Source organism: Arachis stenosperma, chromosome 4, assembly GCF_014773155.1.
Source record: "Arachis stenosperma cultivar V10309 chromosome 4, arast.V10309.gnm1.PFL2, whole genome shotgun sequence".
In the NCBI taxonomy this organism is placed as follows: domain Eukaryota; kingdom Viridiplantae; phylum Streptophyta; class Magnoliopsida; order Fabales; family Fabaceae; genus Arachis; species Arachis stenosperma.
The window spans coordinates 40,969,169-40,991,823 of NC_080380.1; the positions used below are offsets into that span (position 1 = coordinate 40,969,169).

Genomic DNA, 22,655 nt, shown 5'->3' on the forward strand with positions numbered 1-22,655 from the left:
ATTTATTATTTGAATTATTTGGTTAATTATTATGGATAATTTGAGTTGATAATTGAATTAATTGGTTAATTATTATTTCAATTATTTGGTTATTTATTATCTTGCTTGATTAGTTGGTTATTGAATGTTTTGACAGGTACAAGCACTAGCGACAAAGGAAAAGGATACAACCTTAGAACTGATCCCCCTCGTAGGAGCGCTAGTCGGTATACCCCATCCGTTTTTAAAAAGGTTGCGAAGAAATGCAAGAAATTAGTCAAAGATGTAAGATGGGCGACGAGAAAATGATGTCGGACCTACTTATGTACCAGTTGTTGGAGTTATTTATTTAGAATGTATTTGACTTATTTATGAATCATGTGTTGGACTTATTTACTTATAATGTATTTGACTTGTTTATGTATCATGTGTTGGACTTAGATACTTATGATGTATTTGACTTATTTATGTATTATGTGTTGGGCTTAATTATGGTTGAGAACAGGTTTGAGAAATATTTGGTCGGGACCCAAATAGGGTGGCGTGGTCCGAGAAAGAGAGGAGATGCTGCCGAAATTTCATAGAATTATAAGTATCACTCGAAGTAAATTTTTAAAAAGTCATAGAATAACGTAGTACAATAATGTCATATATGAAAGTCATACACTATATTAAAAGTTCAAATTCATGCACTAATTCGCACCCGGATTATTTTCACCACCACCTTGACGACATCTACTACGGCTGTGGCCCTCGGCCCCGCATTGCTTACATCTCCTAGGACGACGCAACATCCGAGTGTCCATCTCATTCAAGAAACGAGTCATCCTTGGCCGACCTTTGGATACCCGTCTAAGGAATGGATTACCAACGAATCGAGGTCCATGATAAACAGGCCATGTTGTTGGATTTCCGAGTGGCTTAAACCTAGCCCTGTATACTCGTCGAACCTGGTCCATCTTGTAAACATCATGTACATACAGTTGCCAATCCAGACGTTGGTTTGCACAACAAGCAAACACATGTCGACACGGAAGCCGGTCAACTTGGAACTCACCACAGTCACACCTTTGTTGACGGAGATCCACTGCATATTCCACACCACTAGGACACTCACGCACTTCGAATACCTCATTTTGGCGGTCAAAGCAACTAACTTGAATGTTACCAGCTGCCCGCTGATTTGCTTGCAGTTTGGAGGTTACAAGCTCAGAGAACACATGTCCTGCATTAATTCTAGCCTCAGCCTCGGCTCTTTTCCGGGTGAACAATTCATTAAGCCTGTAAAACGTTGCCTTCACAAGTGCAGTGACTGGAAGATTGCGAGCCCCTTTCAGTACGGAGTTGATGCATTCCACAAGATTGGTTGTCATATGACCCCATCGATATCCCCCATCAAAAGCTAAAGCATACTGCTCACGCGGAATGCGATCCAACCAGTTGGTATAAGCCTCACCCCGCTCGCGCAAACGCTGATAACGCGTCTCGTACTCGCGAATTGTTCGCGAGTAACCTGTCAATTAAAACGTGACCCACCATAAAAAACCTCATCATAATAACTGAGTTAAGGAGTCAATGTAATCGTGAGCATCATACCTATATTGACGATAAGCTTCTGCAAATACGGAGCCTTGAATTTTCTCAGAAAGTTGGACTCTATATGTCTGATGCAGAACATATGGAATGCTCTGGGAGGAGACCACGCTCCGTCACTACGATCAACAGCAGACCTAATAGAATCGTGCCGATCGGAAATAAGGCCCACCCCGTCACGTCTCACAACATGCTGTCGCAAGTTACTCAGGAAAAAGTGCCAGGCATCAGATGTCTCTCCCTCAACTATCGCGAATGCAATCGGCACGATATTGTTGTTGCCATCCTGTGATACTGCAACCAACAAACAACCCTTGTATTTTCCATACAAATGAGTTCCGTCTACCTGCACTATTGGCTTGCAATGTCTGAAGGCTCTAATACAAGGGTAATAACTCCAGAAGACTCGGTGAAGTACACGAATATTAGGAACTAAGTCATCTCCCTGATACGCAGGCATTGTTTGGAAATGAACAACTGCGGATGGCTCCTTGTGACACATAGCCTCAAACCATATCGGCAAGGCTTCGTACGAAGCTTCCCATCCTCCGAAAATTGACTCCACTGCCTTTTGCTTTGCCAACCATGCTTTGCGATAACTAATGGTGTAGTTAAACTTTGACTGTACTTCCGCAATCACTGATTTCACCCTAATAGACGGGTCAACTTCTACCAATGGCTTTATTGCTTCTGCAACTGTGTTGGAATCCAGCTTCGAATGATCTTGAGAAATGGTGGCCCTAGTACAGGTGTGACAACCGTTGTACCTCCTTATCTCCCAACAGAACTTTCTGGACATCTTGCTCACCCTGATCAGCCAATCACATCCTGCATTATACTGGGTGCATTTAGCATAAAATGTCGTGGGTTCTGACTCATGCACCCGATAATCTACACCTCTGCGGATTGTATAATCTTTCATCGCCTTAATTACTGCCTCCCTAGAACTGAATTCCATTCCCACACTAAATTCACCATCCGGCAGAAGGGGAAGCTCTGCTGCAATCACATCACAAAGATTACAGTTGTTAGCAATAATAATCGTATTAATAAATTGACTGTCCGGTCCAAATGAACCGGTCGGTCCGAATGAACCGGCCGGTCCAAACGAACCGGTCTGTCCAAATGAACCGGTCGGTCTAAATGAACCGACTTCGGCGAATGAACCAGTGGTTCCGAACGAACCGGTCGGTCCGAACGGACCTGTTGATCCGAACGAACCGGCCGGTCCGAATGAACCGATCGGTCTAAATGAACCGACTTGGGCAAACGAACCGATCGGTCCGAACGAACCGGTTGGTCCGAACGAACCGGTCGTTCCGAACGAACCGGTCGTTCCGAACGAACCGGTCGGTCCGAACGAACCGGTCGGTCCGAACGAACCTGTTGGTCCGAACGAACCGGCCGGTCCGAACGAACCGATCGGTCTAAATGAACCGACTTGGACAAACGAACCGGTCGGTCCGAACGAACCGGTCGTTCCGAACGAACCGGCCGGTCCGAACGAACCGGCCGGTCCTAACGAAACGGTCGGTCCGATCGAGCAGGTCAGTCCGAATGAACCGGTCCGTCCAAACTAACCGGTCGTAACAGTTTCTCCTAAACTAATAACCCATGTGCAAATCATACTTTTAGAAATCTTAATTTAAATTAATGGCGCACCTGCATTTACATATTGAGGAAACTCCGGTGCATGCATGGCATCCAAATCCAATGACCGCATGAAACTCGGCTCCACAAACGGCTCCTGATTTGCTAGTGCATTTGCCACATCCTCCACGTCTGCCACCATAGCATCGTCAGCTTGATCTTCGTCTACACCCGGATCAACGACCACGTAGTTACTTTCGAACTCTTCTTCACTATCACTGTTGTAATCCTGCAATTCAATATCTCGGTCTGCTGCAGATTGCTCGAACTCAATATACAGTTCGATAAACGATATTCGCGACCGACTTCCGAGATACACTGAAAACATTTCTTGCATGCTCGCTTCGTCTGTCACGTATTTCGTTTGAAATTGCACGAACCCACCAAATACAGATATGGGATATCTGTACAGAATACACGATACTATCCTTGTTGTTTGAGAATCTATCTTCTCACAAATGATACCTTTTAATTCTTCAAATGACAGTGTAAACGGAATAATAATATCTAATGGATTTTGACACACAAATTTCACTCCTTCTGATGTTTGTAACAAAATTTGACCATCATAATACACTTTTAATCTTACTCTATCATCCATGATAATAGAGAAGAATAGATCTACAGAAGAAGAAGAAAAAGAGATCTAGAGAAGAAGAAGAAAAAGAGATCTAAAGAGAAAAGTGTTGAGAGTTGGCGAAGAAGAAGAATGAAATGGGTTGAGTAGGTAAATCTATATATATATATGACACTCAAATCGGACCGTCCGACCGCATGCATGAGCATTCGTAATTTTTGGAATAAAGAAATCGGACGGTCCGATTACTAACGAGCCCGCCTAAAGTTTTTTGAACCTAGAAATCGGTGGGTCCGATTTTGGTTCTTATTTGAATTCTTCCTTAAATCGTACCATCCGATTTCTATACACCAAGCTTCACTTCACACAAATCGGACGGTCCGATTTGTGTCCCCTAACCCCATGCAAGAAATCGAACCGTCCGATTTCAATCTGTCAGCTAAACGCCGTCACACTCTTGTTAAACCCCTATTAACTCCATAACCCAGCGTAACACCCATCAAACTTTCATATTCAAATAAATTAGCCCCCTATTGAAATCCTTTATTCATCTTAGTTGGATAATTTACTCTCTTGTAATCTTGCACAGGAATCCTCTTCTTACAAATACATTGGCAGAATTCTTAAAACTGGCAATAAAAATCTTGAATGAGAATATTTGATCTAGGTAACTGTCAATTAATTGAAAGACGCCAATGAAATAAAAAATGAGAAACCAAACAAGTTCAAAGTGAAACGAAAACCATAGAACTATATGCTAGGTGTTGAGTACTTGAGTTGAAGAAAGAAGAAGCCATAACCCCTCACTAATCTTATTTGTCTTTTTCTCTCTCTCTCTCTCTCTCAAACCACCATGTTATTACCACTACTGTTACACCTTCTACTACTCCCCTTCCTCTTCTTCACTCCCTCTTACTCCGCCACCACCGCCACCATCGGCGTCAACTACGGTACCGTCGCCGACAACCTCCCTCCCCCCACCACCGTAGCCACCTTCCTCAGATCCCAAACCACAATCAACCGCATCAAAATCTTCGACACCAACCCGGACATCCTCCGCGCCTTCGCCAGCACCGGAATCTCCATAACCGTCACAGTTGGAAATGGCGACATCCCCAACCTCTCGAAGCTCCCAGCAGCACAGTCATGGGTCTCAACCAACATCCTCCCCTTCCACCCAAAAACCGCCATCAACCGCATCGCCGTCGGCAACGAAATCCTCGCCACCTCCGACAAGGACCTCATCGCACACACCGTTCCTGCCATGAAAGCCCTCCACCAAGCGTTAACCCTCGCAAACATCACAACCGTCCAAGTCTCCACACCACACTCCCTCGGAATCTTAACCTCATCGGAGCCTCCCAGTTCGGGTCAGTTCCGACCCGGTTACGACAAAGCAATCTTCGCGCCAATGCTCGACTTCCTCCGCCAGACGAAATCACCATTCCTTGTCAACCCATACCCGTTCTTCGGAATCGATCCGAACCGACCAGATAGCTTGAACTGGGCTCTGTTCAAACCAAACGGTGGCGTTTTGGATTCCGTAACCGGTTTGAACTACACGAACATGTTTGACGCTCAGATGGACGCGGTTTTCTCTGCGATGAAGAAGTTGGGATATGATGACGTGGAGCTTGTGGTGGCGGAAACGGGTTGGCCCTCAGCGGGTGATCCGGGTCAACCCGGTGTTGGTTTAGACAATGCCGCGTCGTATAACGGGAATCTCATTAGGCATGTTAATTCTGGCAAGGGTACTCCCCTTATGCCTAATAGGACATTCGAGACTTTTGTATTCTCTTTGTTCAATGAAAACCTTAAGCCTACAATTTCGGAGCAGAATTACGGGTTGTTTAAACCCGATTTGAAACCCGTTTATGAGGTTGGCCTTTTGACCCACCGAGAGGTACGCATTTTTCCATGCATTCAATGATGATAGCTTCTGTTTTAGACTTTTTGCTGATGGAATAGTACTACTTGTCTCCTTTCTTACTTTTTACGTCGCTTTTGACGATAGGTTAATAATGGTGGTGGTTACTGATTAATTAGTAGTTAATAAAGATTAGTGTGGGTATAATTAACATAGATTGATTGAATGATTAACTCACTTATTTGTTTAAGTAATCAAACAACTATCCTTAAATAAAACTCTTAAATATAACTCAATTTTAAGATAGATCAGTGTTATCATACTAGAAGATACATGAGAGAGAGAGAAAAAAAGGATTAGTTTGGGTGCAAACTTAGTAGTGTGCTACTGTGCTTTATACAGTAGTAGGTTGCCAGCTTTTGCTTAGAAATTTGAAGGGAACAGCAGCATATAGCATATCTTTTAGGTGACAGATGAGAGAATCTATCGTTTTTCAATCTATTTTTATTTTTTGATTAAAATATAGGTTATCATTAGTACATTGGTTGTAACAGTGGTTATATAATTGATATGGAAATAAATAATTATTTGCATTTGGTAGCAAAAGGTTAAAAAGATGACCCGCTTTTTTTGATTCGGGGGGTCGAAAGGTGAAAAGGCACATGCTAAAACATAACATAACAGTGGGATGTGAAACGGTGCAGGCAATGGGACCCACAGCGGCACAAGGACCTTCATCATCGGGTTCTGGTGTAGGTTCGAGCTCAAAGAAGTGGTGCGTGCCGAAAACAAACGCGAGCGAGAAACAGTTACAGGCCAATATTGACTTTGCTTGTAGCAGTGGAATAGATTGTGGGCCCATAAAGGATGGTGGGCCTTGCTTCAAGCCCAATACGGTGAGGTCACATGCCGCATATGCCATGAACGCTTACTTCCAGGCATCTGGTCGCCACGCTTTTGACTGTGATTTTGGCAACACTGGAGTTATTGCTTACACCGACCCTAGTAAGTGCTATCAACAAAATAATTTTTTAAAAATATTATGTGAATAAAAAATTAAAAGAGCCACTGAGATGAAAAAGTTTAAAATATCTTTTTTTAAAAATATTTTTTTAACTAAAATTTAACGCATATAATCGATTAAACTATGTTATTTTTATCAAAATTAGGTCAGACAAATTAATTTAATTGAAAAAATAGTAAATCAAATATTGAATTAGTCTAAATTAATATTATTTTTTATAGAAAATGACTACAATACTCTAATTATAAAAATGACTAAAATATTCTTATTATATATATTAATTTTAAAAATTCTAAATTCTAGTCTCTTACTTCTCTACAATTATAGGGTTAGAATTTAGAATTTTCAATATATATATATATATATATATATATATATATATAAAATAAGAATATTTTAGTCATTTTCGATGAAAAATAATATTAATTTAAACTGGTTTAAGATTTAATTTATTATTTTTTTGGTTAAATTAATTTATCTAACATAATTTTGATAAAAATAATACTTAATTAATTATATATATTAAACTTTAATTAATAAAAAATATCTTTAAAAAAAGACGTTTAAACGTCTTTATTTGAGTGGTTGTTTAAATTAATATATATATATATATATATATATATGTTATTATACATATATTTGTCATCATATAAAATTAATAATTAATATTATTAAATACTTTAATATATTTAATTAAATTATTATATAATAATATTTAAAATAGTTACGCGTAAAATTTCATAAAAAAATATTATTATTGAATATAAATATAATATTGGCTGATGTGACAGGTTATGACACTTGTACATATCCGTATGCAACTACTGCCACCACTACTGCGGCGGCTGAAGGACCAGCTGCGGGGTTAAAGGCGAGAAAGTCCGATTCTGGTGACTCAATTAAACTTGGCGTTTCAATACTAATTAATCATGTGATTTCTTATTTCATATGTATACTATTTTATTTTGTTTTCTGAGTGTTTTTTTTCTATTATTGTTTATGTCATTCTAATAATGTTATGGATTTGCATAGGGTCCAGGGAGTGCTTAGTAGTTAGTACCTAGGTTTAGGGTTAGAAGTGTGAGGCTTTTTTTTCCTGGTTGGCTTCAATTCTCTCCCATTATCAATTAGCTTGTTAACCTTATTATATTATAAGGTAAATTGATTATTCTTTCGGCCATAACGTTAATCATATATGGTTCGATTGGGCATCCATGGAGCCACCGGCCACGAATGGAGGAAAGAGGCATAAAACAGGGAAATTTGAGACTGACAATTAGCAGGCTGTTGTCTAATTCCTTCTTATTTATTAAACTATTCATAACTTTTCTTTTTTTTCCTTTGTGAGCTGATTTAAATATGAAATTCTTAATTATCAATAGAACTGTTAGCTTTTCTAAGACTGAGAAAGGGTTTGATCTTTCAAGTATTTGTTTGCGACGACCAGAGGTGCATATAATATTTTTCAAATCATATTGGCACAATTGGAATACCGAACACGAGCTGGATTTATCACTGTTGAAACTAACATAGAGAAAAATTGATATCAAACAGAGGAGAAAGAGTTTTTTTATTCATGCATTGAGTATAAGAACTAGAAGTTTCTTCAAAATTTTGTGGACCTTGTGAAGCTTATATACAGAGGCTACCAAACTAGTTTTCTAATTGAATCGTTCAACGTGTCATTCTGTAGTTGTTCACTTCAACTTATTTCTGATTAACTAATTCAATTACATATTACATTGACATTCTCCCTTAAGTTGTCAATGTTGGCATCAAAATTGACAACTTACAACCTTGAACCATTGACATAGAAAAAGAAAAAAGAAAAAAGAAAAAAAAAACTGTAAAAACGGTAGTAGCTTTAGCTATTGATAAGTAGTGGCAACGTGAAGCACTGAAGGCTGATCAAGAACAAATTAAGTAGATAAATCATACATTTCTCCTCAAGTTGGGATTAAAGATGTCCAACAATCCCAACGTGGCGAAACCTGCGTTGAATGGACCTAACGCTAGTGGCTTGGCGAGAATATCTGTATTTTGATCCTTGAAAGAGATTGGAACTTGGAAGATGTTTGATGAGGCCGTTGCTTCTCTCTTTCTATGTGACAATCCACTTCAATGTGTTTTGTTCACTCAGTACTGAGTTAGTAGCAATATAACAGAACTCTTTATTCGGCTTCGGATAATAAACGTGCCAAGGTAAAAGCAGTATCCTGAGACAGAGCGGCTTGTATCTGAGCAAGAGGCCCAATTTGCATCAGAATATCCAGAAGGCATTAGGTCAGATGCTGCATCAAAGAAGAGACAAGTAGCTGGACTTGACAAAAAAAAAAAAAGTAGCTGGAGATTGCTTAAAGTATTTGAGGACACGAATCGCAACTTGATAATGAGCAATCATTGGGCAATCTAGGTAGGGCTAAGCTTTCCAATTGCAAAGGATATGTTTGGAAGGGTTGTGTGAGATACACCAAGCGACCAATGAGTCTTCTATAGGAAGGGATATCACTATAAGCTAGTGCTGAATTTTTTGTTAATTTTGTCGAATAGTCTATTGGGGTTGAAGCTGGCTTATAATTAGTCATTCCATACTCCTCCAAAAGTCTATAACATACTTTCGTTGGTGGATGGCCAAGCCTTTACTGCTCCTAGCAATTTCAAGTCCTAGAAAAAATTTCAGGCTACCAATGTCTTTGATCTTAAAAGCTTCATATAATTCAACTTTGACATGCTAAATTTCCTGTAATATTATCACCTGTGAGAACCAAATCATCAACATACACAAGGATTGCAGTGAATTGACCATTGAAAACTTTTGTGAACAAGGAATAATCATGCTTTGATTGAGAGTAACCGAGACTAATTAGTTTAGAGGTCAACTTGACATTTCAGGCCATATAATGATTTTTGAAGTTTACAAACCATTTTGAAATCGGGAACATCGAGGCCTTCAGGAACTTGCATGTAGACTTCTTTATCTAAGTTACCATGGAGAAACGCCGTGTTTACATCGAGTTGTTGCTGGTGCCATCTCTTGGCAGTAGCTAAGGCAAGCAAAATTCTGAGTGTGGTTATCTTAGCAACAGGGCTGTAAGTGTAAAAAAAATCATATCCTTCCCGCTGAGTATAGCCCTTAGCAACTAGTCTCACCTTGTGTCTCTCGACTAAATCATCGGGCTTCAATTTGAGTTTGAACACTCACTTGCAGCCAATGTTTTCTTCTCGAGAGGTAAAGTAGTAAGAGACCATGTGTCATTTGCATTTAGAGCAACAAGTTCAGCTGAAATTGCCTCTTTCCAACAAGGTTGGGCAACTGCCTCTTCATAGTGTTTCAGTTAAGGTGAAGTGTTAATGGCCACAGCTAGTGTGTGATAAGTATGAGACAAATTATGATATGAAAGGTAACTAGAAATTGGATACCTGATATGGGATGTGGCAGCTTGATCAAAGGAGGTTTGGAAACAATAAAAATCCTTTAAGTGAGAGGGTGATTTACGTTCTCTTGTGGACCTTCGAAGATTTTGTGGAGTTGAACTTGTTGAGGCGTGTGAGTGAGATGAAGTGATGAGTGTGTAAGTTGATGTTGTGATGATGCTTCTTGGTGATTTTGTGCAATTGAAGATTCTTATGGTATGTGACTTAGTGGAGCCAAATGTGAGTGTGAAGTGGGTGTTGGATAATAACAAAGAGTGTATCAAAGGTAGGGTTGTGTGTGCCAATTAGTGTGGGTATATGCATGGTATTTGTAGTGTTAAATGTAATAGATGTAAAGGGTAAGACATGTGATGAATTCATATTTGATGATAAATTTTGGTTTGATTTAGGTGGATTTCATCATTTAAACCTACATTTATTCAACTAAATAACATGTTTTGTATTTTCTCTCTAAATTATGTCCAATTGTGAAAACATGCTATTTTGTGCTTAATTTAATCAATTTTATTTCACTTTCATTCCGTTCGATACTTTAATATTTTTATGAGTGATTTCAAATATAATAGGTTGGAATGGCTTGATAAGAGTGGAAGAGAAGCATGCAATTAGAAGAAAACATGAAAAAAACAAAGAAGAAGCACACAGCCAAGTGTGCGTACGCACAACATCCTGTGTGTACGCACAAGAGGAAATCAGCACGTGTGCGTACGCACAAACCTGTACGTACGCACAAGTCTCAGCACGTGGCTTCATTAAAAAGTCATGTGGCTCGCGTTTTGGGAAGCTTTTTGGCCCATTTCTAAAGGCCTTGGAGCATATAAGGAAGCTAGCAACACACACATTCATACCATACAATATACAAGACACTTAGGCATATTTTTAGGCAGTTTAGGGTAGTTTTAGCTTAGCAATTTTTTTAGGGTTTAATTAGAGTTTATACTACAAGTTTATATTTTCCAATTTTGATCTTGAATTCTTGCTTATTTTTATTGTAAATATTTCTTAATTTTCTCTTTTATTACATTACTTGTTCTACACTTTCTTACATTTTAATTTCCTTTATCAACACATATATGATTTTTCAATTTTGATTTCTAGTTGGTGAATTTGATGATTGTTGGTTATTATATGTTTGTTTGAGTTACCCTTGTTAATTTTGATCATTTATTGCTCATAGTTTCAAACATTTTTTTAATTTTGCCATATTTTGTGAATATGCCTACCATGTGTTTGATGAAAATGCCAATTTTGATTATGGGATAAATTTGCATTACTTGGTTTGGAAAAAATGAGTATATGGGATACTAGAGTCATAATGTTCGATATTTAGTGATAATTCTTGAGTTGTTAGTTATTATTGTTTCCACCAACGCTAGCTTTTTACTAAGGTAATTAGTAAGTTAGCTAGGATTCGTGAATTAATAACAATTATGATCACTTGACCTACTCTTCGATGTTAAGAATTGACTAGGTGAAATTAATCCATCATAATTATCATAGTTGTGGTTATGGCAAGGAAGGGATTCTGTAACTCATCCCAAGTCAAGGTTCTATTTATGTTTTGAACCACATTTTCATCATTTTAAAGCTTTACTTGTCCATATTACATAAATAATTATTTTATTCCTTTATTAGTTTATTAATTGTAATTTTGATTGTTCTTTAATTCCTTTAATCGTTTGCTTCAATCATTGGAAACCCTCTTGATCTCACAACCAAAATTATGCTCTTATTGTCACTAGTTCTTAGGGAAGAGGACCCGAAGTTTAATTACTCTCAGTTATTTTTATTTGAAAATAAACTCTGATGGTGGGAGTTGGTTGCCGGTTTGGTCTATACTTGCAACGGAAGTTATTTTAAGTGGAAAAATCCAAACCGGTGCAATTCTCCTCTATCAACATGTTCATAGAAGGTTACATCTCTAGACACAAGTAGCTCAATAATTTTAATATCTAACACTAGGAATCCTTTGGTGCCTTGTGTAAAACAAAAAAACACACACTTTCTAGATCTTAAATCTAATTTTCTTCTTTGAGCCGTAAGTGTTGAAATGAAAACCAAACATCCAAACACTTTGAATTTTGAAAAATCAGGTTGTGAATTATGTAAAATCTCAAAGAGGCACTTGTGTTTTAGTAATGTGCTTGGAACACGGTTAATGATCTCAAAAGCATAAAGTAGTGCTAAATCCCAGATTCAATTTGGTATTGAAGAATGGAATAAAATTGCTCTTGTCACTTGTAAAAGATGCTGATGTTTTCTTTCCACAATACTGTTTTGTTGAGGAGTTTCAACGTAGAAATTTTGGTGTAAAACTTCTTTTGATTTATAAAATTGCTGCAATTGAAACTCCTTTCCATCATCAGACCTAATGCATTTAATGTCACTTCCAAATTGAGTTTTTAAAAAACTAAAAAATAGTTGAATAATGACAGCAGTTTTTGATTTTAGTTGCATGGAAAAAACTCATGTGAACCTGCTGTAATCATCAACTAAAGTAAGAAAATATTTATGGCCACTTGCAGATGTAATGTTTATAGGACCTCAAATGTCTGCATGGACTAGTTCAAAGAATGCAATATATTTGGATGAACTTGAAGGAAATGGTTTGCGTTTATGCTTGGCATAATGGCAGAGGTCACAAAGATGACTAGTAACTTGTTTATTGAAACTAAAGTTCTGAATTGAATTATACAATTCAGATACATGCAACAATTTATTGAAAAGTAAATGGCCTAATCTTAAGTGCCAAAGCACATTAGGATCAGTGTGTGAAAATGCAAGTGATTGTATTGAAACATTTAGTACGTTTGCTGTAACATGTGAAGAATATGATTGTGCTAATTGGTATAAACCTCCATTGAGATCAACTGCTCCAATCCTCCTCATTGTATGGTAGTCTTGTATCTCACATCCAAATTTATTAAAAATGAATTGGTAATAATTAACTTAATGAGACATGAGACTGAAATGAGATTTAATGCAAATTCAAGCAGGTATAAAACATTAGTGAGATACCATGAGTTTGAAAATTTTACAATACCTGAAATGGATGCGATAAGGATGCATTAATTTGGTAACTTGACTCTAATGGGTTCAATATGTTTGTATGAATAAAATGCATTAATATTAAAAGTAACATGCACTGTCGCTCCTGTGTCAATGACCTAAGAGTCAAAACTCTTTGGTGAAGAAATAGACATGTCCATTGAGTTACCTTCATGAGAAGGGTGATTATTTGTGGCCAGAAAAAATTGATTCATACTTTGAGGATTAGTTGTTGTCTGCTGATGTAGGAGTGCCAATATAGCTTCCTTTTGCCCCATGGTAAATGATGCACTTGAATCATTACTGTCCTTGTACAACCCGAGAGTATTACTGCCATCAACTTTGTCGATCTTGGCAGTGATTCTGTTTGTGGATTGAATCATGCGTTGCTTAAGGTGAGGGGCATTGGTGCACGAAATTGTGATCACTACAACTTCGCACAACTAACCAGCAAGTGCACTGGGTCGTCCAAGTAATACCTTACGCGAGTAAGGGTCGATCCCACGGAGATTGTTGGTATGAAGCAAGCTATGGTCACCTTGTAAATCTCAGTCAGGCAGACTCAAATGTATAATGGTGATGAATAAAGCATAAAGATAAAGATAGAGATACTTATGTAATTCATTGGTAGGAACTTCAGATAAGCGCATGAAGATGCCTTCCCTTCCGTCTCTCTGCTTTCCTACTGTCTTCATCCAATCCTTCTTACTCCTTTCCATGGCAAGCTCGTGTAGGGTTTCACCGTTGTCAATGGCTACCTCCCATCCTCTCAGTGAAAATACGTCCCTGATGCTCTGTCACAGCATAGGCTAATCATCTGTCGGTTCTCAATCAGGCCGGAATAGAATCCAGTGATTCTTTTGCGTCTGTTACTAACGCCCCGCCCTCAGGAGTTTGAAGCACGTCACAGTCATTCAATCATTGAATCCTACTCAGAATACCACAGACAAGGTTAGACCTTCCGGATTCTCTTGAATGCCGCCATCAGTTCTTGCCTATACCACGAAGATTCCGGTTAAAGAATCCAAGAGATATTCACTAAGCCTCGTATGCTTGTAGAACAAGAATGGTTGTCAGTCACCTTGTTCATGAGTGAGAATGATGATGAGTGTCACGGATCATCACATTCATCAAGTTGAAGAACAAGTGATATCTTGGACAAAGAACAAGCGGAATTGAATAGAAGAACAATAGTAATTGCATTAATACTCGAGGTACAGCAGAGCTCCACACCTTAATCTATGGTGTGTAGAAACTCCACCGTTGAAAATACATAAGAACAAAGTCTAGGCATGGCCGAATGGCCAGCCTCCCAAATGATCTAAGATAGCATAAAATTAGCTGATAGCTACCAAGATGTCAAATACAATAGTAAAAGGTCCTATATATAGAAAACTAGTAGCCTAGGGTGTACAGAGATGAGTAAATGACATAAAATCCACTTCCGGGCCCACTTGGTGTGTGCTTGGGCTGAGCAATGAAGCATTTTCGTGTAGAGACTCTTCTTGGAGTTAAACGCCAGCTTTTATGCCAGTTTGGGCGTTTAACTCCCATTTAGGTGCCAGTTCCGGCGTTTAACGCTGGAATTTCTGTAGGTGACTTTGAGCGCCGGTTTGGGCCATCAAATCTTGGGCAAAGTATGGACTATCATATATTGCTGGAAAGCCCAGGATGTCTACTTTCCAACGCCGTTGAGAGCGCGCCAATTGGGCTTCTGTAGCTCCAGAAAATCCACTTCGAGTGTAGGGAGGTCAGAATCCAACAGCATCTGCAGTCCTTTTCAGTCTCTGAATCAGATTTTTGCTCAGGTCCCTCAATTTCAGCCAGAAAATACCTGAAATCACAGAAAAACACACAAAATCGTAGTAAAGTCCAGAAAAGTGAATTTTAACTAAAAACTAATAAAAATATACTAAAAACTCAACTCAAACTACTAAAAACATACTAAAAACAATGCCAAAAAGCGTACAAATTATCCGCTCATCACAACACCAAACTTAAATTGTTGCTTGTCCCCAAGCAACTGAAAATCAAATAGGATAAAAAGAAGAGAATATACTATAGACTCCAAATTATCAATGAAACTTAGCTCCAAATTAGATGAGCGGGACTAGTAGCTTTTTGCCTCCGAACAGTTTTGGCATCTCACTTTATCCTCTGAAATTCAGAATGATTGGCTTCTTTAGGAACTCAGAATCCAGATAGTGTTATTGATTCTCCTAGTTAAGTATGATGATTCTTGAACACAGCTACTTATTGAGTCTTGGCCGTGGCCCAAAGCACTCTGTCTTCCAGTATTACCACCGGATACATACATGCCACAGACACATAATTGGGTGAACCTTTTCAGATTGTGACTCAGCTTTGCTAGAGTCCCCAATTAGAGGTGTCCAGGGTTCTTAAGCACACTCTTTTTGCCTTGGATCACAACTTTATTTCTTTCTTTTTCTCTTTCTCCCTTTTTTTTTTGTTTTTCTCCTTCTTTTTTTTTTGTATTCACTGCTTTTTCTTGCTTCAAGAATCATTTTTATGATTTTTCAGATCCTCAGTAACATGTCTCCTTTTCCATCATTCTTTCAAGAGCCAACAATTTTAACATTCATGAACAACAAATTCAAAAGACATATGCACTGTTCAAGCATACATTCAGAGAACAAAAGTGTTGCCACCACATCAAACTAATTAAGCTAGTTTTAAAGATGAATTTGAAATCCTGTACTTCTTGTTCTTTTGTAATAAAAACAGTTTTCATTTAAGAAAGGTGATGGATTCATATTCATAGCTTTAAGGCATAGACACTAAGACACTAATGATCATAAGACACAAACATAGATAAACATAAGCATGAAAATTTTGAAAAACAGAAAAACAAAGAATAAGGAAATTAAAGAACGGGTCCACCTTAGTGATGGCGGCTTGTTCTTCCTCTTGAAGATCCTATGGAGTGCTTGAGCTCCTCAATGTCTCTTCCTTGTCTTTGTTGGTCCTCTCTCATGATTCTTTGATCTTCTCTAATTTCATGGAGGAGAATGGAGTGTTCTTGGTGCTCCACCCTTTTCTTAGTGATGGGCTTGAGGTCATGCCTTCTCAGTTGAACCGGCTTTGGATGCCATAAATGGTTATGGAAAAACAAAAAGCAATGCTTTTACCACACCAAACTTAAAAGGTTTGCTCGTCCTCGAGCAAAAGAAGAAAGAAGAGAGTAGAAGAAGAAGAAATGAGGAAGAAGGGAATGGCTTTGTGTTCGGCCATGTATGGGTGGGTTTGGGAGGGAAAGTGGTTTGAATTTGAATGGTGAGGTAGGTGGGGTTTTATGAAGGATGGATGTGGGTGGTGAAGAGAAAGATGGGTGGTGGGGATCCTGTGGGGTCCACAGATCCTGAGGTGTCAAGGAAAAGTCATCCCTGCACCAAATGGCGATCAAAATCACGTTTTGTGCCAAATCTGGCGTTAAACGCCGGGCTGGTGCCCATTCCTGGCGTTTAACGCCAGGTTCTTGCCCTTTCCTGGCGTTTAACGCCAGTCTGGTGCCCCTTTCTGGCGTTAAACGCCCAGAATGGTGCCAGACTGGGCGTTAAACGCCCAACTGCTAGCCTCACTGGCGCTTAAACGCCAGTGAGTTCTTCCTCCAGGGTGTGCTATTTTTCTTCCTGTTTTTCATTCTGTTTTTGCTTTTTCAATGGATTTTGTGACTTCTCATGATCATCAACCTACAAAAAACATAAAATAACAAAAGAAAATAGTCAAAATGTAACATTGGGTTGCCTCCCAACAAGCGTTTCTTTAATGTCAGTAGCTTGACAGAGGGCTCTCATGGAGCCTCAGAAATGCTCAGAGCAATGTTGGAACCTCCCAACACCAAACTTAGAGTTTGAATGTGGGGGTTCAACACCAAACTTAGAGTTTGGTTGTGGCCTCCCAACACCAAACTTAGAGTTTGACTGTGGGGGCTCTGTTTGACTCTGAATTGAGAGAAGCTCTTCATGCTTCCTCTCCATGGTGATAGAGGGATATCCTTGAGCCTTAAACACAAAGGATTCTTCATTCACTTGAATGATCAGTTCACCTCCATCAACATCAATCACAGCCTTTGCTGTGGCTAGGAAGGGTCTGCCAAGGATGATGGATTCATCCATGCACTTCCCAGTCTCTAGGACTATGAAATCAGTAGGGATGTAATGGTCTTCAACTTTTACCAAAACATTCTCTACAAGTCCATGAGCTTGTTTTCTTGAGTTGTCTGCCATCTCTAGTGAGATTCTTGCAGCTTGTACCTCAAAGATCCCTAGCTTCTCCATTACAGAGAGAGGCATGAGGTTCACACTTGACCCCAAGTCACACAGGGCCTTCTTGAAGGTCATGGTGTCTATGGTACAAGGTATTGAAAACTTCCCAGGATCTTGTCTTTTTTGAGGTAATTTCTGCCTAGACAAGTCATCCAGTTCTTTGGTGAGCAAAGGAGGTTCATCCTCCCAAGTCTCATTTCCAAATAACTTGTCATTTAGCTTCATGATTGCTCCAAGGTATTTAGCAACTTGCTCTTCAGTGACATACTCATCCTCTTCAGAGGAAGAATACTCATCAGAGCTCATGAAAGGCAGAAGTAAATCCAATGGAATCTCTATGGTCTCAGTTTGAGCCTCAGATTCCCATGGTTCCTCATTGGGGAACTCAGAGGAGGCTAGTGCACGCCCACTGAGGTCTTTCTCAGTGGCGTCCACTTCCTCTCTTTCCTCTCCAAATTCGGCCATGTTGATGGCCTTGCACTCTCCTTTTGGATTTTCTTCTGTATTACTTGGAAGAGTACTTGGAGGGAGTTCAGTAATTTTCTTACTCAGCTGTCCCACTTGTGCTCCCAAATTCCTAATGGAAGACCTTGTTTCAGTCATGAAACTTTGAGTGGTTTTGATTAGATCAGAGACCATAGTTGCTAAGTCAGAGGGGTTCTGCTTAGGATTCTCTGTCTGTTGCTGAGAAGATGATGGAAAAGGCTTGCCATTGCTAAACCTGTTTCTTCCACCATTATTGTTATTGAAACCTTGTTGAGGTCTCTCTTGATTCTTCCATGAGAAATTTGGGTGATTTCTCCATGAAGAATTATAGGTGTTTCCATAGGGTTCTCCTAGGTAATTCACCTCTTCCATTGAAGGGTTCTCAGGATCATAAGCTTCTTCTTCAGATGAAGCATCCTTAGTACTGCTTGGTGCATTTTGCATTCCAGACAGACTTTGAGAAATCAAATTGACTTGTTGAGTCAATATCTTGTTCTGAGCCAATATGGCATTCAGAGTGTCAATCTCAAGAACTCCTTTCTTCTGACTAGTCCCATTGTTCACAGGATTCCTTTCAGAAGTGTACATGAATTGGTTATTTGCAACCATTTCAACTAGCTCTTGAGCCTCTGTAGGCGTCTTCTTCAGATGAAGAGATCCTCCAGCAGAGCTATCCAAAGACATCTTGGATAGTTCAGAGAGACCATCATAGAAAATACCTATGATGCTCCATTCAGAAAGCATGTCTGAGGGACACTTTCTGATTAATTGTTTGTATCTTTCCCAAGCTTCATAGAGGGATTCTCCATCCTTCTGTCTGAAGGTTTGGACTTCCACTCTAAGCTTACTCAATTTTTGAGGTGGAAAGAACTTTGCCAAGAAGGCATTGACTAGCTTTTCCCAAGAGTCCAGGCTTTCTTTAGGTTGAGAGTCCAACCATATTCTAGCTTTGTCTCTTACAGCAAAAGGGAATAGCATCAGTCTGTAGACCTCAGGGTCAACCCCATTAGTCTTGACTGTGTCACAGATTTGCAAGAACTCAGCTAAAAACTGATGAGGATCTTCCAATGGAAGTTCATGGAACTTGCAATTCTGTTGCATTAGAGAAACTAATTGAGGCTTAAGCTCAAAGTTGTTTGCTCCAATGGCAGGGATAGAGATGCTTCTCCCATAGAAGTCGGGAGTAGGTGCAGTAAAGTCACCCAGCACCTTCCTTGCATTGTTGGCATTGTTGTTGTTTTCGGCTGCCATGGTTTCTTCTTTCTTGAAGATTTCTGTTAGGTCCTCAACTATGAACGTGCGCCTGACAACCACCTCCGTTCATAGAGATTTGCGCCTTAGCTTCTCTTAGCTTTTTCTTCAAGGTTCTTTCAGGTTCAGGGTCAGCTTCAACAAGAATGCCTTTGTCTTTGTTCCTGCTCATATGAAAGAGAAGAGAACAAGAAAATATGGAATCCTCTATGTCACAGTATAGAGATTCCTTGAGGTGTCAGAGGAAAAGAAAAATGGAAGACAGAGGTAGAAAATTCGAACTTATCAAAGAAGATGGAGTTCGAATTTTGCATTAAGGGATAGTGTTAGTCCATAAATAGAAGGATGTGAGAAGAAGGGAAGTAATTTTCAAAAATTTAAGTAAAAGATTTTGAAAACATTTTGAAAAACACTTAATTGATTTTCGAAAATAAGAGTGGAAAAGAAATCAAGTGATTTTTGAAAAAGATTTTGAAATTAGAAATTAAAAAGATTTGATTGAAAACTTATTTTGAAAAAGATGTGATTAAAAAGATATGATTTGAAAACAATTTTAAAAGATATGATTTGAAAACAATTTGAAAAGATATGATTTTAAAAATTAATGACTTGCCTAACAAGAAAAGATATGATTCAAACATAAAACCTTCCTCAACAGAAAAGGCAAAAAATGTTCAATCAAATCATTAATTGTTAGTAAGTATCTTTGAAAAAGGAAAGAAATTGATTTTGAAAACATTTGATTGAAAAGATATGATTTGAAAAAGATTTAATTTTGAAAAACTTTGAAAACTTGAAAAAAAATTGATTTTGAAAACAAAATCTTCCCCCTTTGCCATCCTGGCGTTAAACGCCCAGAATGGTGCACATTCTGGCGTTTAACGCCCAAAACTATACCCTTTTGGGCGTTAAACGCCCAGCCAGGCATCCTGGCTGGCGTTTAAACGCCAGTCTGTCTTCTTCACTGGGCATTTTTGAATGCCCAGCTTTTTCTGTGTGATTCCTCTGCAGTATGTTCTGAATCTTCAATTCTCTGTATTATTGACTTGAAAAGACACAAATTAAAAATATTTTTGGATTTTTAATAATAAGGAATAATTAAAATGCAACTAAAATCAAATGCATGCAAGACACCAAACTTAGCAGTTTGTATACTACTGACACTAACAAGATGATAATGCACATGAGAAACAACAAAACACTCAAGTCAATAGAATTCAAAGATCAGAGCAATGAAATCATCAAGAACAACTTGAAGATCAATGAAGACACATGCATGAATACAATAAGAACAAAAAAACATGCGATTGACACTAAACTTAAGATGAGACTCTAGACTCAAACAAGACATATTTTTGGATTTTATGATTTTGTAATTTTTTTTGTGCTTTTTCGAAAATTAAGTGGAAAGAGAAAATAAAGGTATCAAAATTCTTAATGAGAATTCCAGGAATCATGCAATGTTAGTCTAAAGCTTTAGTCTAAAGGAATTAGACATAGCTAGCCAAGCTTCAGCAGGACATTACATTCAAGAGCTAAATTGATGATGATCAATCAGCTTTGGTGATGACAAGAACATCACCTTGAAACGCTAGAATTCATTCTTAAGAACTCTGAAAAAATACCTAATCTAAGCAACAAGATGAACCGTCAGTTGTCCATACACAAGAACAATCCCCGGCAACGGCGCCAAAAACTTGGTGCACAAAATTGTGATCACTACAACTTCGCACAACTAACCAGCAAGTGCACTGGGTCGTCCAAGTAATACCTTACGCGAGTAAGGGTCGATCCCACGGAGATTGTTGGTATGAAGCAAGCTATGGTCACCTTGTAAATCTCAGTCAGGCAGACTCAAATGTATAATGGTGATGAATAAAGCATAAAGATAAAGATAGAGATACTTATGTAATTCATTGGTAGGAACTTCAGATAAGCGCATGAAGATGCCTTCCCTTCCGTCTCTCTGCTTTCCTACTGTCTTCATCCAATCCTTCTTACTCCTTTCCATGGCAAGCTCGTGTAGGGTTTCACCGTTGTCAATGGCTACCTCCCATCCTCTCAGTGAAAATACGTCCCTGATGCTCTGTCACAGCATAGGCTAATCATCTGTCGGTTCTCAATCAGGCCGGAATAGAATCCAGTGATTCTTTTGCGTCTGTCACTAACGCCCCGCCCTCAGGAGTTTGAAGCACGTCACAGTCATTCAATCATTGAATCCTACTCAGAATACCACAGACAAGGTTAGACCTTCCGGATTCTCTTGAATGCCGCCATCAGTTCTTGCCTATACCACGAAGATTCCGGTTAAAGAATCCAAGAGATATTCACTAAGCCTCGTATGCTTGTAGAACAAGAATGGTTGTCAGTCACCTTGTTCATGAGTGAGAATGATGATGAGTGTCACGGATCATCACATTCATCAAGTTGAAGAACAAGTGATATCTTGGACAAAGAACAAGCGGAATTGAATAGAAGAACAATAGTAATTGCATTAATACTCGAGGTACAGCAGAGCTCCACACCTTAATCTATGGTGTGTAGAAACTCCACCGTTGAAAATACATAAGAACAAAGTCTAGGCATGGCCGAATGGCCAGCCTCCCAAATGATCTAAGATAGCATAAAATTAGCTGATAGCTACCAAGATGTCAAATACAATAGTAAAAGGTCCTATATATAGAAAACTAGTAGCCTAGGGTGTACAGAGATGAGTAAATGACATAAAAATCCACTTCCGGGCCCACTTGGTGTGTGCTTGGGCTGAGCAATGAAGCATTTTCGTGTAGAGACTCTTCTTGGAGTTAAACGCCAGCTTTTATGCCAGTTTGGGCGTTTAACTCCCATTTAGGTGCCAGTTCCGGCGTTTAACGCTGGAATTTCTGTAGGTGACTTTGAGCGCCGGTTTGGGCCATCAAATCTTGGGCAAAGTATGGACTATCATATATTGCTGGAAAGCCCAGGATGTCTACTTTCCAACGCCGTTGAGAGCGCGCCAATTGGGCTTCTGTAGCTCCAGAAAATCCACTTCGAGTGTAGGGAGGTCAGAATCCAACAGCATCTGCAGTCCTTTTCAGTCTCTGAATCAGATTTTTGCTCAGGTCCCTCAATTTCAGCCAGAAAATACCTGAAATCACAGAAAAACACACAAACTCATAGTAAAGTCCAGAAAAGTGAATTTTAACTAAAAACTAATAAAAATATACTAAAAACTCAACTCAAACTACTAAAAACATACTAAAAACAATGCCAAAAAGCGTACAAATTATCCGCTCATCAGGCATGCCATGCTTCTTATAGCAGGTATCAACAAGGTGACCCATTTTTCCACAAAAAGAGCATTGCTTTCCATGACTTTTTCCTCCAAAAGCTCTCTACCTTTACCACTTCTATTGTCTCGTCCGCGGTCTCTTCCATGGAAAGCTGATGAAAAATTGGCTTGCTTATCAACGGCATTGA

General features: G+C 38.9%; 2 protein-coding genes and 1 non-coding gene across 3 annotated transcripts; 2 read left to right on the forward strand and 1 right to left on the reverse strand.

Moving 5' to 3' along the window:
* Nucleotides 1–671: 671 nt before the first annotated feature.
* LOC130974901 (uncharacterized) lies at nucleotides 672–3,823 on the reverse strand. The gene is made up of 3 exons (XM_057899740.1): nucleotides 3,235–3,823; nucleotides 1,576–2,571; nucleotides 672–1,492 (listed from the first exon to the last, which is right to left on the reverse strand). Exons 1-3 carry the CDS (start codon nucleotides 3,821–3,823, stop codon nucleotides 672–674), a joined length of 2,406 nt encoding a protein of 801 aa, XP_057755723.1.
* Nucleotides 3,824–4,498: 675 nt separating this feature from the next.
* On the forward strand, nucleotides 4,499–7,858 carry LOC130973375 (glucan endo-1,3-beta-glucosidase-like). Its single transcript, XM_057897858.1, has 3 exons — nucleotides 4,499–5,702; nucleotides 6,371–6,671; nucleotides 7,482–7,858. The coding sequence occupies exons 1-3, from the start codon at nucleotides 4,653–4,655 to the stop codon at nucleotides 7,664–7,666; spliced, it is 1,536 nt and encodes a 511-aa protein (XP_057753841.1). The 5' UTR covers nucleotides 4,499–4,652; the 3' UTR covers nucleotides 7,667–7,858.
* A 10,825-nt stretch (nucleotides 7,859–18,683) lies between these two features.
* On the forward strand, nucleotides 18,684–18,791 carry LOC130978382 (small nucleolar RNA R71). Its single transcript, XR_009086028.1, has one exon. It is a non-coding gene; the product is annotated as a small nucleolar RNA R71 (small nucleolar RNA).
* The last annotated feature ends 3,864 nt before the right edge of the window (nucleotides 18,792–22,655 follow it).

Excerpts from the sequence above, each read along its gene's own strand:
- LOC130974901 (XM_057899740.1), bottom strand. The coding sequence starts at position 3,823 with ATGGATGATAGAGTAAGATTAAAAGTGTATTATGATGGTCAAATTTTG. Across the intron at positions 2,572-3,234 it reads TCCTCAATATGTAAATGCAG|CAGAGCTTCCCCTTCTGCCG; the intron begins GTGCGCCATTAA and ends ATGTGATTGCAG. Across the intron at positions 1,493-1,575 it reads GAAGCTTATCGTCAATATAG|GTTACTCGCGAACAATTCGC; the intron begins GTATGATGCTCA and ends TTTAATTGACAG.
- LOC130973375 (XM_057897858.1), top strand. The coding sequence starts at position 4,653 with ATGTTATTACCACTACTGTTACACCTTCTACTACTCCCCTTCCTCTTC. Across the intron at positions 5,703-6,370 it reads GCCTTTTGACCCACCGAGAG|GCAATGGGACCCACAGCGGC; the intron begins GTACGCATTTTT and ends GAAACGGTGCAG. Across the intron at positions 6,672-7,481 it reads TATTGCTTACACCGACCCTA|GTTATGACACTTGTACATAT; the intron begins GTAAGTGCTATC and ends CTGATGTGACAG.